At 59.7% G+C, this 16718-nt stretch overlaps 1 protein-coding gene across 2 annotated transcripts; it reads left to right on the forward strand.

Moving 5' to 3' along the window:
- Nucleotides 1-3274: 3274 nt before the first annotated feature.
- Znf444 (zinc finger protein 444) lies at nucleotides 3275-16299 on the forward strand. Of its 2 annotated transcripts, none has more exons than XM_063252335.1 (5): nucleotides 3275-6804; nucleotides 8460-8531; nucleotides 9516-9877; nucleotides 14544-14652; nucleotides 15594-16299. In XM_063252335.1, exons 1-5 carry the CDS (start codon nucleotides 6522-6524, stop codon nucleotides 16109-16111), a joined length of 1344 nt encoding a protein of 447 aa, XP_063108405.1. In that variant the 5' UTR covers nucleotides 3275-6521; the 3' UTR covers nucleotides 16112-16299. The 2 variants fall into 2 exon arrangements, with proteins under 2 accessions (XP_063108405.1, XP_063108404.1); XM_063252334.1 differs by having other exon boundaries at nucleotides 3276-6804; nucleotides 9516-9886.
- The last annotated feature ends 419 nt before the right edge of the window (nucleotides 16300-16718 follow it).

Genomic DNA, 16718 nt, shown 5'->3' on the forward strand with positions numbered 1-16718 from the left:
CATCCAAGCGTTCAACCTGCGTCCACCCGGGAGAAAGCTGGCCCCTGGCTGGCTGTCTCCGGCAAAGCCCGCATGTTTCACACAATCTGATTGGGTCGCCCTAACCACAGTGAGTGGAAGGAGATGCTCTGATTGGCCAGCTTTGAGTCACATGGTCCCTTCTGGAGCTGGAATCCCTGTTGAGAAGGGGTGGGGAAAACAGTTGCTAGGAACAGCTGGGATCGGAGGAGGAGCGAAAGGGGGAGCGGGGAAGCGGGAGAAGAAGGTTGCAAAGGTGCCCCCCTCTCCGGCCCCAACCCCAGGCCACAGTAGGACGTCGCGGGCCGGACACTCTCCCTACAGCCCACAAGCAAACACAGACGTGCGATTCCTCCTTGGAAGGAGCCGCTGTCCCAAGCACAGCTCTGAGGAGGATACTCCCAGGGAGGCAACGCTAGATGCCCCCTGGCCTGCTGACTCTCCACCTCCTGAAGCCGAGAAGAGAGACCCACAAACAGAGCCAAGCGGAGCAGCGCCGGGATCCTGCGCCCTCGTGTCAGCCCTGGAAGAGGTGACACCACTGTCCATGACAGTCAGCTACTGGGCAGACTCTCAGCACGCTCTCTGGAGGGCCCTGCAGTCCTCGGGGACAAAGCCCCGCGAGAATCACCGCTATAATCCCAGCACTCTGGGAGGCTGAGGCAGGAGGATTGCAGGTGCACGCCCAGCCTGGGCAATTTACAGACTTAGCAGGACCCTGTTTTGCAATTTTAAAAAATTAAAAATAAGGCTTGGTTGGGATTCTTTCTTGACAAATGAAACTAAGAAACTAATCTTAAAAGCGTGGCAATGCTGGTTGCCTGTAGAATCCCTCTCTGTGGATCTGCTGCAGGCTGTTTGTAACCCAAGGTCCGTATTCTGTGCTCTCCGGTCTCGAGGCCCCGGCAGAGGCCTGTACAAGGACAGGCGCCTGCAGCTCACAGTTACAAAGTGTCCCTTATCCTAGCCATTTGAGCAGCCCTGGTACTGAGTGGCGCCCCACGCATGGTGGTGGTGCGCAGCTTCTAGAGAAGCCTTGCAGTGGAGCCCAATGGGAGGACCGTGCATCCCGGTTCTCATCAATCCACACCGCAGGCATCTCCAGGTGCTTCTCTTATTTAATAGGGAAGATGCAGGGGCAGCGGGACATGTAGCTTCTGTGCTCTGCTGGGATCTTCTCCTGCCAGTCGGCTTCCTCCCCTGGGCTAGACCCACGGTGACCCTGGGAACGCAGACCTCTTGCCCTCTAGCCTGTTGGATGGCTCCCAGCAGGGTACCCGGGAGTTAGCACTGCCTCAACAGCAGAAGCTGCCACCTGCTCTAGGCCCTCAGCAACAGGGAGCTGGAGGATAGGCCTCAAATGCTGCTGCAGATCCAGCCTCCCCAAGAGACGAGGGAGAGACAGGGCCTGGGACCACCAGGCCACAGCACCCTGCGGAAAAGGAAGAGCTCTGCAGGAGGCTGAAGCAGGGGAGCGCCACTGAACGGGCAATGCTGCACCACCTGGCAGAGCTGACCACGAGGACACCTCCTCCTCAGCACCCCCAGGCTTCACCGGGGACAGCTGGGCCATGGATCCTCCTGTCTTCAGGGTAGGATTGCCCCCACCCCACACCCTGAGGCACAAGTGGTCCCCCAGCCTTGAAGGCTACCCAGGCCACCGAGCAGCACTCTGCTTTCTGCAGCAAGAGGCACACGTCCAGCCCTGCAGAGCCCTGGGTGGCTGGAGGCTTCCACCAAGGGGTGGGAAGGACAAAGCCCAGCACAGCCCCATATCCCTGGCCGCTCTAAGTCCAGCCTCCCCAGGGCGATGGACACTGTGGAATCCTCTAGGAAACAGTCCCTTTGACTGGATGTTGTCACCCACGGCTGGGAGGAATGTGGAGGCATTTCTCCCCTGCCTTTTTTATGTTGGTGTTGTTGGTTTTTCCTTTTGTTTTGTTTTGTTTAGCTTGGTCCTTTTGAGATAGGGTCTCACTATACAGTTCAGGCTGGACTTGAGCTCACCTGATAGCCCAGGCTGGTCTCCAGTTCGAAATGATCCCCCTGCCTCAGCCTCCTGAGTGCTGGGATTACAGGTGTGCGCCACCATGCTAGGTTGGCTTGTGCTGCACGTTTGAGAGGGCCTGGCTGGGACAAGCCTGCATGGGGTTGGGCTGGGTGTCAGATCCCCCGCTGAGGCAGAACCCCTGAGGTCTGTGGCTTGCCTGGAGGGCCTGGATCACAATGTTTGAATGAGCTGTGTGTCTTTGAGGTACAGTGTGATTGTGGGCAGAGATCCATTCATAGGGAGGAAGCCACTGGTCTCAAGCATCTCCTGGGTCTGGGGACCTGAAGAAGACAGCACTCCCTCCCGGGCATCCCTGTCCCTGGCTCATCTGTTTGTCTAATGAACAGGATCGAAGCCTCCAGCCTGGGGCAGAACGGAGCCCTCTGTGCCTGGAGGTCTTCGGTCTTCAAAGCTTCACACGCACAGAAGGCCTTAATTATTATTTTGAGTTATAATTACAGTGGTGCTACAAGGAGGGCAGGAGCTGGACCTGCTGCCAAAGGAATCCTCAGCCTGGGGCCTGGGAAGCTGAGGGGAGCCCCGCTCCCCGCTCCTCAGCAGTCAGGCGCTCTGACCAGGTAGGAGCTGGGCTCTGCTGCTGGGCTACAGTAATGGACAGGCAGATGGGGAAAGGGGACTGGGCCCTAGCTCAGCTTCCCAGATTCATCCCCCCCCCCCCCCCCCGCACGCTGAAGGGGCTGAGGATTTGTGGATGGCTGTGGCTAAACTTTCAATGGAGGACACACAGGTGCAGCCCCACACAGCTGACCCTGCACACCTATGCCTGCTGTCACCTCTGGCCTCAAGGAGGACCTAACTCTAGATGACTTGAAGGGACTTAAAGTGTTCCCTGTTGAGTAACGACAGGATTTGGGGGCTCTGCCACAATGGATTAGTTTACCGCCCCCACCATGCCATGGTAGAGCCAGGGTCCCCCTGCCTGCCTAACCCAGTCTGCCCAGATGGCTGTCAGAATGAAGGCACCACCAGCAGATGCCCAGGCTGCTCAGATTGCTCAGATGCCCCTTGTTAAGACCTGGGACTGTCAAAAAAAAAAAAAAAAAAACCTGGGACTGTCTTTCTTTGGTTATTTTTTGAGACAAGGTTTGTCTATATATTCCAGGCTGGTTTTGAACTCCCAGTGACCCTCCTGCCTCAGCCTACAGACTGCTGGCGTTATGGGTAAGTGCCAACACACCCAGCTGGGACAGCTGTTCCTAGATGTCCTGGCAGTAGACCTGTCTCCACATTTCTTTGGCCAGATCCCCAGGCTCAGCCCACCCTGGGGGAGGAGGGTGTGCACATTGCACTGCCTGGAGCAGGAGAGGTGTCTTCTGAGCTGCTGCTGGGGCTCTGGGCCCTACCTGCCCATCCTGATGCCCCCACACCTGGGCAGGGCTGTTTGTCCTGCCCACCCCGAGGCCACTGTATCTATAGTGTTGGTGCCATGATTGGCACCAGATACAGAGGAACCCAGGGTAGACCACATTCTGTGGTCAAACGTGCTGCTTTGGCTACGTGTAGGTGGGGAGTCAACTGTGCATTTGGGCTGGGCTTGCTTTTATTGCTTTACTGCAGGTACAGTAAAAATAGCTTTTCTAGCACTGGGAAAAAGTACTGACACTCTCGACTTAGGAAGGAGTTTATTTTAGTTTGTGGTCTCAGAGGGTGGTTCAGCCCATGGTCAGCTGGCTCCAGGACAGAAACAGCCCAGCAGAGGAAAGCTGCTGACTCCCCATGCCCAGGGCGCAGAGAGGGCAGGAGAGCCTGAGCCGGATCCATCCTCCCCCGGACAGCTTGGTTACCTCACTCATCTAGAGATGAGCCTGGTGATGTGCACAGCACCCGGGAGCCCCAGCCCCCTTCCCAAAGCCCTCTGGGGTGCTTTAAGCTGAGCCTCCATGGGCAGTGCATGTGGATGTGCCAGGTGCCGCGGCCAGCGCGGGGAAGGAGTCAGGCGAGAGACTGAAGACACAGGGAGACCAGTTGCTCAGGAGGCAAAAGGCGATTTATTGAAAGACTACAGAGTTTTTATGTTTCAAAACAAAGAGCAGTACAAGTCACTTCAGGACACTTTCTTGTGCACACAGCAAAGGTAAACATGCTCCTGGGCCCGTGAGAAACTTCTATGTTGTGCAGCCCAGGAGGTAAACATGTTCTTGGGCCCATGAGAAACTTCTATTGTTTATGTTATGAAGCTTTTCCCAGGTTAATATCAGCGCGATGCTTTGTCTAGAAGGCTGAGGTCACTGTAGGATGAGGAACTGATTGAGGTCCAGCTTCAGTGTGTGGTTTCCCACACCCGTTCACTGCCGGACCCCTGGCTCCTGCTCCCAACATGGATGCTTTGCACAACTGATCCTCTGAGGTCAGTGAAGCTGTGGCTAGGACTCCAGAGTGCAGGCAAGCTCAGGTCCTTCACCTTCAAACCACTGGGCAGGTTCCAGACTTCGGCTCCATAGAGCTGAGGCTGGGAAGGCATGTGCGTGCTGCTGGTGGGGGCCTGGGCACTGACAGCCGTGACAGAGGGACACTGGGGTGGCTACTGTGTTGGAGCATGTGAGGAACCGGGACAGTGGTGCTGGTGTACGTGACCCTTGTATCCAACCCACGGTATCCGACCAACTTAGACATGGTAGACGACACATTCCTCCCAACCTGCTGGCCAAGCTCTGGGCCCTGGCTCAGGCCTGCAGCCCTGACCAGCACCTGCTTCTCATCTACACTCAACCTGCATGAAAGAAGGGAAGTTGGGTCTCAAACTATCACACTGCGTGCAGGGCTGGGCAGCCTGGGCAGGAGAAAGCAAGAGACACTCCTCCACTTAAAAGTCTAACAAAGGTCAGTTATCCAAAGCAGGTGTGGTGGTACGCGCCTATAATCCCAGCACTTGGGAGGCTGAGGCAGGAGGATCGTTGCTAATTCGAGACCAGCCTGGGTTGTAAAGTGAGCTCAAAGCCAGCCTGAAATGCACGGCAAGATTGTGTCTCAAAAAGACCAAAAAAAAAAAAAAAAAAAAAAAGCATTTATCCAGTTGATATAGGGAAATGAAACATCTAACCTACCATGTCTGCGAGTTCATGTTCTCTAAAATTGAAGAACTAATTTTAGGAACATTGGAGATTAGGAGTAGAATATATTGAGAGAAAGAAAGCTGTCTGAGGAGAGACAGAAGGGATCCCGAGCGGGTTGCCAACGACTCTGTCTTTTTCAGGGACTTTTTATAGAGTAAAACCATGGGTTCAAGGTGGTGGAAGACAGGGAGCTCACAAGGCAGGTAGGCATAAGGTGGTACATAACTATAGTTAGCCAATAAGAGTCAATAAGATCAATAGTTCAAAATCGATTACATTAGGAACAAATGGGGGAGTCACATAGAAAGCGGGCATTCCTTCAGAGTAGAGACTTCTCCGGGGGATGCAACCATTTAGGGAAGCAATCCTCAGGATATGGGTGCATTTGTTTGATCTTTTGTCTTGAGGTCTGGCCCACAGCAGGAGGCCTCAGTTTCCCCGCCAGCAGTTTCCTGGTATCTGCACTGGCTCCATTGAGGACCTAGCCCTGTCTAACCGCCTATATTTCTAACTAACTCAGCTGCCTGCAACAATATGAGTAAACAAAAGATTGCATAGTCACACGTTAGCCTTCAGAAGGAAAAAAATTCTGACACATTACATCCGGAAAGAACCCTGAGGACATTATTTTAGATAAAACGAGCCAGTCACGAATGTATGAAACGCGGCTAGCTTAAGTTACCAACTAAAGCTCCCAGCCTCAAACCACGCTGTCTCATCTGCTCGCTCCCCAGATGCTTAGCGTGTTCCAGGCACAGCCTCTTCTTCCTAGAAACCCAGACTTTAAATTTTTTATTTTTTTATCGCAGTACTGGGAATTGAACATGAAGCCAGAGCCTTCACACAGAGCTATACGCCCAGCGCTTATTTTTTATTTATTTTGAGGATTCTCGAGAAATCACTCGGTTTCTAGCCTGGGCTCAAATTTGGGCTCTTCCTGTCTCGGTCTCCCAGCATTGCTATGTACCCTAGCCCCAGCAGGTTAGTCCCTAAAACATGGGGGAGACTCAGGTCCACGTGAGAATCCTGAAAGGGCGCCACCGAGCTCCGTCCCCCCAGGCCGTTGTGAGCCGGTTAGGGCCGAGCCTCCGCGCAGGTGTCCACCGCGGGCCGGGACCCCGCGCTGAGCGGCCTTCAGAGCCGGAGTCGCTGGACTCGGGCGCGGGGCACCGAGCGGAGGCCGGGAGAGGGAGCCCGGGGCCCGACCAGGAGGGAAAAACTAAGACCGCGATCAAAGAAACGTGGCCGTCCTGTTGCCCGGCGAAGAACTCCAACTGGTCGCCGCTTCGCTAGCTGCTCCCGGGCACCAGAGGCACCATGGCAGCCTCCAACGCACCTCCAGGGCTTTGCCTGCCAGGCCCCTCTTAGTACATCTGCGCATGCGCGAGGCTCTCACGTCCGCGGCCAATAGGAAAGTCCCGCATGCATTCTGGGAAACGAAGTCCGAGCCCTGGATCGCTCTGTTTGCGCCGGCGGGGGCCAATAGACTGCAGGCCGCGCTTCAGGGCATCTTGGGTAGTGTAGTTCTGTCGCTGAGAAGATCGGCGGGACGCATAGCAAAAGTCAATGGGAAGCCGCCTTTGCCACGATGCTTCCTGGGAAATGTAGTTCCCAGTGAGACCGCGGAGAAGGCGAGCTGCTGGGCCGAACGGGGGACGGAGGGTGCGGGTTTGTGGGAGGTTGGGGGAAGAGTGGGGAAGACTAGCGAGTTTGGCGCAAAGCCTGCCGGGGCATGGAGTCCCGGTGAGCTTTGTGCGCATGTGCGGGGAGGTGAGTGGGCTGAGCGGGCAGAAGGGGCTGAGGGGCCTCGCCCGTGAGAGTGAGGTGAGCCAGCGGGAAAAGAGGGAGGGACGGGGCGGGGGCGGGGACGGGGATGGTGGTGGACGGCATGGGCGAGTTTCGGGGCGGGGGCGAGGGCGCGCGGAGGCGCGAGACTGGGGGAGGGGCTGGGACGGATGGCGAGGGCGCGGCGGGGGCGGGCGGGGGCGGGCGCTTGCGGAGGCCGGCTCGGGAGGGTCCGGGTCTCTGAGGGGGGTACCGCAGAGTCAGAGACCCAGAGTGGGGAGCGGCGGGAAGGTCGGGGTTGCCGTGGCGGGACCCGCAGAGTTAGCGATCAGAGGCGCTGGGGGGTGGGGGTCGGGCCCCGGGACTATCCCGCGGCGGAGTTGGGGCCCCCGGCCGGAAGGTCTGCAGAGTCGCCCTCACCAGCTAGTGCTGATGGCCAAGGAGGCGCCCCGAGACGTGGAGCCCCGCCAGGTTTATTTCTTGCACAATCCAGAGTGGCGGTGCTGGGTGCAGTGCTGAATTCATTCATAAGCGTAGAGAGCATCGGGTGCACCCCGTGACGGTCCGTCCGCGTGCCCTGGTGGTCACTGTCCTCGCGGGTTGGTCGCGGATGCGCGTGTTTCCCAGGTCTCCGCTCTCCACGGCACCCGGACGAGGCCCCAGTGCCGAGCCCCGGCTGGTACTATCGGCAGTTTCCTCTTCCTGACCTGATTTCATGCTCACCGCAGCTCCTGGGCTGGTGTGATTATTTGTTGTCCTCTTGCGGCCGGCCGGGGAAGAGGAAGTACTGTGTGTGACAGGTGTTGCTGCCCCTGTCCAAGGACGCCTGGTGAGGGCGGGGGGAGGGGTGTACAGAGGTGGACCTTGCTGAGGAACGCTTGTGCGCTGATTAATATTTGCCCAGCAGGCCAGGGGCTCCCCTAGGGTGGCCGGGGCAGCGTCCAGAGGCGACTGGGGAGTGCTGGTGGTGCCTGGTTGATTGGGCTGGGTCGCTGGGCGGTCCAGGGACAGGGCCTCGTAGTGCCTTAGCCCGGTAGCGCCAAGACGCAGTCGGAGACTGGGCTTCATCCTGCACTTCCACGGGTTGCTTCTCATTTACGCGTCCTCTGCTGGTTCCTCAAAGAGGGCAGATCAGGCGTCCAAGAACATACAGCTTGTAGGGGTTCAGTTAAAGTTGGAAGCAAGGCAGCCACACCCCAGGGAGAAGCTGGGACTTCCCTCGGACTGAGCCTGGGGCCTGCTACTGTGCAGTGCCAAGGCCTGGGGGTTCTCGGGGGCGGGACCACCCCTGTCTCCCCAGGCTGGTGGGAAGGGCATGCAGAGTGCCACAGCAGCCTTGGTGCAGGTGCACTGGGTGCTTATTGGTGCCAGGCCCTGGTGCGGTAACCCCAGCCTCCCTGATCCCCACCCCATGAGGTGCAGCACAGGTCCTGGTGACTGCTGGTCCCTGCAACTCTGAACCTGGCTGGTGTGGCTGGCCTAGCTGCCTCCCGCTCCAGCTCTGGCTCTGGCTCAGGCTTCTCTCTCTGCAGTGGCACGGGGTCCCTGCACCCCGGAGACAGCTCTGGCCAGCTCTTCCGGGAAGCTCTCCTTGCCTGCTCCAGGTGAGCCAGCCCTTGGGTGGTCCCCTTTGTGAGGGTGCCCAGGGCAGCCTTGTGGGTTGGACCTGCCAGACCCTATGTCCTCTGTGCCCGGACCCCATGGGCCCCTTTGGATCCTCAACTATCGAGGAATGTGGGCTTCCGAATGCGGCTAAGAAACCCACGAGGAAAATCCGCGTAGGTGACATTACAGAGAACAGCTGATGCCACTGTAGTGGGGGACCCGAGGATGCTGTACATGGAGGCCTTGATGAGGGGGGGAAGGGCAGGTGGGCAGAGGCCCTGTGAGTGGAGGCTGGGACGGGAGTGGATGGCCCGCAGCAGTGCAAGCTGGCTGCCTTTGGGCTCACGGTGCTGGCAATGTTGGGCCCAGTGATCCAGCACCAGTGTAGAGTATCGGAACCTTGGGGCTGCTTTCTCGTAACTAGAAGCTGGAGCTCATGGTGGCTTTATCAAGCGGACATACAGAACTCACAGTGCCTGGGGACAACCTTGGGGCCCCAGGCGTCTCCAGGCTGTCCAGGGCCCTCCCTGGCCTGTGGCCAAGTGGTAGGGTCTTTGTGTGGAGGACTGTCCCTGCCCTGTACAGCCCACAGCTCTGCCAGTTCCACCCCAGAACCACCTGCTGCCCTGGGTCTCAGCACCCTGGTTCACAGCCGTGGCCTCGCCCACCCCTGCCTTCCTGGGGGCAGATAGCATCCTTCTGGCCAGGGCCCTGCTGGGGTGGTAGTGTGCCTGGGCTGGGCTGTGTATCCCTCAGAACTCACCCTTGGAAACCTCAGTCTAGGGCGACTTCATGGGGCATGGGCTCTGGAGGTCCTGGGTCCTGAGGGGGGCCCTCTGTGGGGCTGGGGTGCCCATGAGGCGGAAGATGTGAGCATGAGTGGCAGTTACCAAGGACTTGGGGTGACCTGAGCATGGATTCAGAGGGTGCCAGCCATGGGACATACCCTTCACTGTACCCCCACCTCTGTGTTTCCTTCAAAGGCCCCATGGAGCCCCCCGCACCCCTATCCGTGAAGCAGGAGGAGCCAGCCACTGAGGGCCCAGGCCCAGGTGCAGAGATGCCTGACCCACCAGCGCTGGACTCACCAAGCCCAGACTCCCCCTGGCACCGCTTCCGCCACTTCCAGCTGGGCGCAGCACCTGGGCCCCGAGAGGCACTGGGGCTGCTGCGTGCGTTGTGCCGCGCCTGGCTTCGGCCTGAGGTGCGCACCAAGGAGCAGATGCTGGAGCTGCTGGTGCTTGAGCGCTTCCTGAGCGCCCTCCCTGCTGGTACCCGCGCCTGGGTGTGCAGCCGGCGGCCCCGCAGTGGGGACGAAGCTGTGGCCTTGCTGGAGGAGCTCTGGGTGAGCCAGGTGTGACCCAAGGCAGAGCTGTGGGGGTGGGGATACGGTGGGGTTGGGGGGGTCTGAGGCCCACCTGTGTCTGGTGGGAGAGGCCCACAGCATCTCCCCCTGTGGAGCCATTGACGGTGGCCTCAGCCAGAAGTGACAGCCCCTGGACTGTGGCCAGCTGGTGTCCTGACCCGGTGTCCAGGCACCCACTGAAGCACAGGCAGCTCCGTCCCTCCAGAGTCCCAGGACCCACACCCAGGCTATGTAGTGCTGGGCACATGGATCCCTTCAACACAGGATCTCGGGCACCATGTCTCCTGAACAGCAGGAGGAGCAGGTGGTGCTCAGGCTGTGGCTGCTCCAGGAGTAGTGGCCAGCGTGGGGTGGGGGACATCAGGGGCAGTGGCACGGTGGCAAGTGAGGAAGACTGGCCAGGGAGCTGGTGCACTAGTGGCATGAACTGTGAGCCCAGCCCTGCGCCCAGGACAGCTGGGCTCTCCTCTCTGTGGGAATAGCCACTGCCCGAGACCCCACGACCCTACTAGGCACCCCATCTGGCCCCTTTGCAGTTCTTAGTCTAGACCCAGGCTGTCCATGCCCAGGCCATTCTTCCTTCTCACTGGGGAGGGGGGCAGATTAGTGGCAGCTCAGACCTGTGGGGGGCCGGAGGGGGGGTCCCTGAGTTGTACAGTCCAGCCTTGAGCTCACGGTATAGCCCCAGCTGACCTGACTCCCAAGGACCCTCCTGGCTCAGCCTCCCCAGCACTGGGTTCCACGCCTGGCTCCCCATCACTCGTAAGCAGGTCTATGATGTCCCTGAGCTCGGCTAGATAATCTAGGATGACCTACATCTGTAGAGTAGGGTCACAGACCCGCAGATCCAGGGGTGAGGTTGAGGCCATCGTTGGGGGCCTCTGTGCTGTGTGTCCCAGGAAACCTGGGGACGTGGAGGAGCGGAGCTGACTGAGGAGAGCTGACTCCTGCCTCTCCTCAGGGCAGGGCTGGGCACCCCATCCCTGGGCGGCTTTGGCTGTGAGCTGGAGAAGCCAGGTTGAATGTTCTATACCTGACACTGACCCACAGTGACCTGCAGGGTGGGACCCTGGGTCAGAGCAAAGGTGGCAATGCTGCCATGCCCACTGTGCTGTGGTGGGGGGCATGCGGAGCCTGGAAGGGCAGCACAGAGGTGGCGGGGCCACAAAGGTAGGCGGGTATGGCCAGGGCAGTGGCTGCAGTGACCTGGAGCCTTTCTTTTCCTGACGTGCAGTTCTCTGCCCTTCTGCTATGCTGTGGGTGCCAAGTGGTGCCTGTCCCTTTGGCTTTGTCCCGGGCAGTCACGTGATAGCTGAGCGGTGCCTGCAGTGCACAGCCTTTGGGACTGGGGCTCCTGACCCTTTGCGGGACACGAGTCACAGCTGAGTGCCTGTGGTCTGGCCGGCAGCCCCAGGTGTGCTGCCCCCATCCAGTCCCCTCTGAGGGAGTGCAGAGGTGTTGGGGATGTGGCCGCTGTGGTCAAACGTGTGGGGTTCTTCATGAGCACAGCACTCCTGCCATGCACACAGCTGCTGGCCTCATGGTGGCTGCCATGATGGTGGCCCAGGTAGGGGTGGCAAGCGCAGGCATCTGGATGGGCCTGTTCTTGCTCCTGGCCGCAGTGGTCTGCCCCAGGCTGGCAAGGGAGGAGCCTCTTTGGCGGGCACCAGTGGCTCCCTGACACCGTCACCGCCAGTCAGCCCACAGCAGGTGTATAGCCCTCTTTTTCCTGTTGTTGCTTTTGTGATCCTGGGGATTGAACCCGGGGCCTTTGCATGGAGCTACCTCCCAGCCCTTTTGATTTATCTCTGGGAGATGGAGCCATGTGAAGTCTCAGTTGCCCAGGCGGGCTGAGCACAGCCTCCCACAAACTAGGATTGCAGGTGGGTCCTACTGCACCAGCACCTCTGCTCCTTCTCTGTCTGGGCTGCTTCTTGCCGGTGAGTTTTACTCATCATTCGTATGTCCTGGGTACAGGTCCTCTGGTGCTGCGACCCAGGGCGGCTTCTGAGGTTTTTGGGGTTAAGGACCAGCGAGAGGATGAGAAAAATAAAGAAAAGACAAAGCTGGGCTCAAGAGGAACCCTCACTCTCCTGATGGGAGGAAAGGAACTGCTCAACTTCTATAGCACATTTATTTACATAGGGTAAAGATGATGTCAATTTCAGCCCCTCTACCTAGCAGCTTCTCTGCCTGGCAGGCCTGGGCCCCTTGCCTTCTCAGAGCTGGAACAGCTTGTTTACATGGCTGGTTTTGGTCTCTGCGTTTTCTGGGCTGGCCTTGCTTCAGCCCCACACATGCAATCAATCTCCAGCTTCAAGGGCTTGGCTTCCAACACTCTGGTCAGGTGTTAATCTTTCCTGTTTCTAAAATATCCACGCCGTGTGCGGCTGGTGCCCGGGACCACAGTGACAGAAGCCAGGCCCAGTGCCATTTACTCACTGCCCTCAGACAGTGGAGTCAGCACTCCTGTTCCGGCCTGGGGGGAGAACAGATGGGCAGCAAATGCACAGCGGCCGGAACACGGGTGCCACCTCGGGGCCCAGCACCCATTACTTGGGCTCTCCCTGTCTGCTCCTCAGCCATTACAGTAATTAGGTGGCCATCACCGATGCAATGAACAGATGCATCTAGCAGGACTGACGGTCTCTTCCCTTTGGGGAGTGGAGGTCCTGTTGGTGCAGACCCTCTAAGGAGGGGGAGTCTGGGGCCCAGAGCTCCAAGGACTGCTCTGCTCCTGGGGCCCAACCTCCTTCCCAGGTCACTGGCCTCAGCCTTTCTCGGGTGGGAGCTTGGTCTGCCTTGGTGATGGACATGTGCCCTGGAGTGAATGACCTTGCTTGACCCAGCCTTGCAGTGTATACAAGCCTTGAGGGTGGACGCCAGAAGCCCAGGGCACGTTCCGCTTGCTGCTTCTGCCCAGAGGAACTGATGGCTGTCTCACAGTCCGGGCCCGAGGGGACTGTGGGAGGTCCCAGCTCACAGACCTGAAGGAAGGCAGGCTGGTGGGTGGCAGAGAGCTGGGAGAGGACCCCCTGCTACCCAGCCCACAGGACAGGGAGGGCCCAGGCCAGGCCACCTTGGGTCAGGTTGAAGAGATCCAGAGGCTTTAGCCAGGGATCCCAGGTAGCACGGACCAGCTGGTAAGTGGAGGAGAAAGGCAAGGCACTAATGAATGAGGTGCCACACTCATGCCCAGAAAGAGCAAGAAAGTAGTGCAAACTGCACAGGAGCACAGACCTGCCTCATGGGACATGGGCTCAGCCAAGGACAGCAGAGACACGAGCAGCTTGCACAGTACTTGGGCCTGGGGACAGGGCTGGCTGTGGGGACAGACGTCACTGCAGTGCTCATGGAGAAGCTGCTGGAGACCAGACACCAAAGGGGAAATAAACCAATGACAGAGACTTTCTCCACAAGTAGCACCAGGTCGCAGCAGGTTTATGCCTAAGTGCTGCCTGACCTCCAAGGAACAGATGGTTCTTGGCATCACAGACTCTTCAGAGGACAAGGGAAGGGCACCAGGTCATTCCATAAGACTGCCAAACCCCTCTGCAAAAACAGCCCCGCCGTAAAAGAATAACCAAGAAAGCCAGCTCTAGTAGGCCTGGGAAATGGATGTAAGGATCCCTAGTAGAATATTAGCTACTTTGACCCAGCCAGAGGTCAGTGTCCTGATTCACTGCACCAGGCAGGTTGGCTCAGGTCTGCAGGAAGTTCTGTCACCAGGAAATGCCTGTAAGGGGCACAGCCCTGCAGTCAAGGGCAGAGCCAGAGCTGCAGAATCGTCCACAGTGGAGAGCTGACCCAGCTCCCAGACAGGATGGGCACTTGCAGGTCCAGACTCGGCACGCTTACTGGAGAGGTTGGGAATCTTCCCGCGGTGATGGCGTGAGACTCAGCTGGACCTCGGCTGAGTCCCAAAGCCCTCAACAGCTAAAGTGGGAGAATTGGGTGTAACTGCGGGCCAGTACTGGAAGGGTTCTGACGGTTTTCCTGGGGTGAGGGATTGGGGACGATGACAGTGAAATCAAAGGTGGCTGATCCAAAGCTCCCAACCCTGTCCCTGCCAGAGCTGCACTGTCCACCCTCGGCCCTGGGGAGTTCCGGTTCTAACATCACTGTCCTGCTGAGTTGCATGTAGCTTAGGTGCTGTCCTGCAGTTAATCCAGGTGCAGCAAGGAGCTGGAGTTGGAGCAGGTGTGTGGAAGCTGGCCTGGTGGCACACACAGGTCACCCCAGTACTCAGGAGACTGAAGCAGGAGGGTTGTTGCGAGTTTAAGACCAGCCTGAGCTACAAAGTGAGCTCAAGGCCAGCCTGAACTGCACAGAGAGACCCTGTCTCAAAAAGACAACAAAACAAGCAGTGTGTAACCAGGCCCCCATTGCTCTGTAGAAGTCCCCCATCCCCCAGACTGGATCACACCACGCTGCCGAGGCCCTGTGTATGGAGGCTTGGACAGGCCTGGCCCTGGCTCTGGAAGTTGCAGTCGCTGGCAGGCCTGCTGTCCTCTGAACCTGGCTCATGGGGCAGGCAGTCTCACCACTGCCTGGAGCATTCCCAGAGCACGTGGCAGGACATGACCCCAGCCTGAGTGAGGGAGAGGCCCAGGCCCCCTGAGCCTGGAATGTGCTCTCATTTCAGGGACCCTCGGCCTCCCCAGATTGGTCGACAGTCATGAGGGCACCTCAGGATGCCACAGGAAGTGCTGGGCTGGGTGTCGGAAAGGAAGATCTCGGGGCTGTCCCCTTCGGTGAGCAGCTGGCCCCTCCTCTTCCCCAGCCCTCTTGGTCCTCAGCAGCAGCAGCAGCAGCAGGGCTCTTGGTGCCCACATTGCCCACTTGTGCAGCATGTACTGGGCACCAGGGTGGGAGATGCCCATCATGCCGTCCCTGGAGCTGGGGCAGGTGGGTTGCAGGAGGCAGAGTTGGGATGGGGGTGGCTGCAGATGATGTGCCCCCTCCCCCTGCGGATGTTGGGGTGGGGGGCAGTCTTGCTGCCCACATCACATGGCTACAGATTCTAAGGAGAACAGGTTGAGGATGGACCAGGAGCAGGTGGCGACCAAGCCAGACTGGACCCAGAGGGCCTGGCCCAGAGCCTCGCAGCCCAGCACTCCAGGGCCCCTGCAGCCTGGTCACACTGGCCTGGCCCACCAGTGGTGTCAGCCCCACATTTGTTAGGGCAAGGGCTCATGGGGGCAGAGGAGGGGGCGGTGGGGCAGGCGGCATGGGCAGCTAAGGCGCGGAATGCAGCGCAGCAGCGTGGGAGGGCAGGAAGCTGTGGGCAGCAGAGGGTGCCTGGACTCGGGACCTGACCCCCGACAGTCGCTACACAGCTGTGGGAACCCTGCAGGGACTCCACCTACCCCTTCCTCTGTGTGCAGTCTGCCGACACATGGGCACATCTTGCTGCCTGGCTGTCACCTTTTGCCCTCCGTCCCACTGTCCATCCACTCATTCATCACCACCTGCTTACCTACCTACCCACCCACTCACCTATTGACCCACCCTAACCCACCCACCAACCCACCCCCGTCCGCAGATCCCCACCCTCCTACATGTCTCTCTCCATCTACCTGTCAACTCCCCTTCATCGGATGGGGCGTGTAATGGGCATCGCCCACGCTGCCCTGTCCCCTGCCTTCTGCGGACCTGCTCAGAGCCAAACCCAACCTCGTGTTTTTCCCTGCAGGAGTTGTGGGCCCCGGAGTGGAGGTGCCGGCGATGGGAGATGCCCGGGCCGCGTGGCCGCCCAAGCAGGAGCCCGATAGCCCCCCACCCGCCAACCCGGGCACCCCTGGGGCCCCCTGCCCTGAGTGCGGCCAGACTCCTGCACGTGCGCAGCGGCCCATACGGGAGAAGCCACACGCCTGCCCCGAGTGCGGCAAGGCCTTCCGGCGCAAGGAGCACTTGCGGCGCCACCGCGGCACGCACCCGGGAGCGGTAGGGACGGCGCGGCGCCACCCGGCCACGCGCGAGCGGCCGCACGCCTGCTGCGACTGCGGCAAGGCCTTCTACTGGCGTGAGCACCTGGTTCGCCACCGCAAGACGCACTCTGGGGCGCGGCCATTCGCCTGCCGGGAGTGCGGCAAGGGCTTCGGGCGCCGCGAGCACGTGCTGCGCCACCAGCGCATCCACGGCCGCGCTGCGCGTGCACAGGGCACCGTGACCGAGGGCGGCGGCGCCTTCCCGCCCTGGCCGCTCGGGTGACCGCTCGCCTACCCCTCTCGTCGCGCCCTCTCTCCGCCTCAACCCTCACCCCGTCCCCTGTCCCATGCGCCCTCACCCCGGCCACAGGGGAGCTGTACGGATCTCCCCAGGACAAAGGGGCAGACATGGATGGCGGGGGCTCCGCCCATAGCACCCAGAAATAAAGCCGGCGCGCAGTGTGCCCGCAAGTCTGCTCGCTCTCTGGGGCTCGGCCCTGCCTGTCTGGTCTGCAGTAGGGAGGGATCTGGGGTAGGGCCCAGGCCCCTGGTGGTTGTCCCCAGCCGTGTGCGTGAGCAATGACAGCATGTGCAAAATCCCTGCCTCCCCGGCTGTGGTCCTCTTGTCAGGGACCTCAGGTGTGGCAGACCGCTCTGGAGCCGCCCACTTCCCACGATGGACCCTCAGGGCTTCATATGCTCAGGCACCTGCAGGGCTGGGTGCCCCTGAACCCGCCTGCAGGACAGCCAGGTGGGGAGCTCTCTGGGGTCACTGGGCACACGGGGAGGAGCTTGTTTACCAGCTCGGGGACCCCACGCGGTGCAGAGAGCTAGGGCACCTGCACTGCTTACCTGAAGGAGGATCACACGTGGGGCCCAGCCCCACTGCT

The sequence above is a fragment of the Cavia porcellus genome, unplaced genomic scaffold, assembly GCF_034190915.1.
Source record: "Cavia porcellus strain 051 isolate PalLab524CR breed Dunkin Hartley unplaced genomic scaffold, mCavPor4.1 scaffold_7, whole genome shotgun sequence".
Taxonomy (NCBI): Eukaryota; Metazoa; Chordata; class Mammalia; order Rodentia; family Caviidae; genus Cavia; species Cavia porcellus.

Coding starts and splice junctions, on each gene's coding strand:
- Znf444 (XM_063252334.1), top strand. CDS start 6,522: ATGCGCGAGGCTCTCACGTCCGCGGCCAATAGGAAAGTCCCGCATGCA. Junction 6,805..8,459: donor GGCCGAACGGGGGACGGAGG/GTGCGGGTTTGT, acceptor CTCTCTCTGCAG/TGGCACGGGGTCCCTGCACC. Junction 9,887..14,543: donor AGGAGCTCTGGGTGAGCCAG/GTGTGACCCAAG, acceptor CTCTCATTTCAG/GGACCCTCGGCCTCCCCAGA.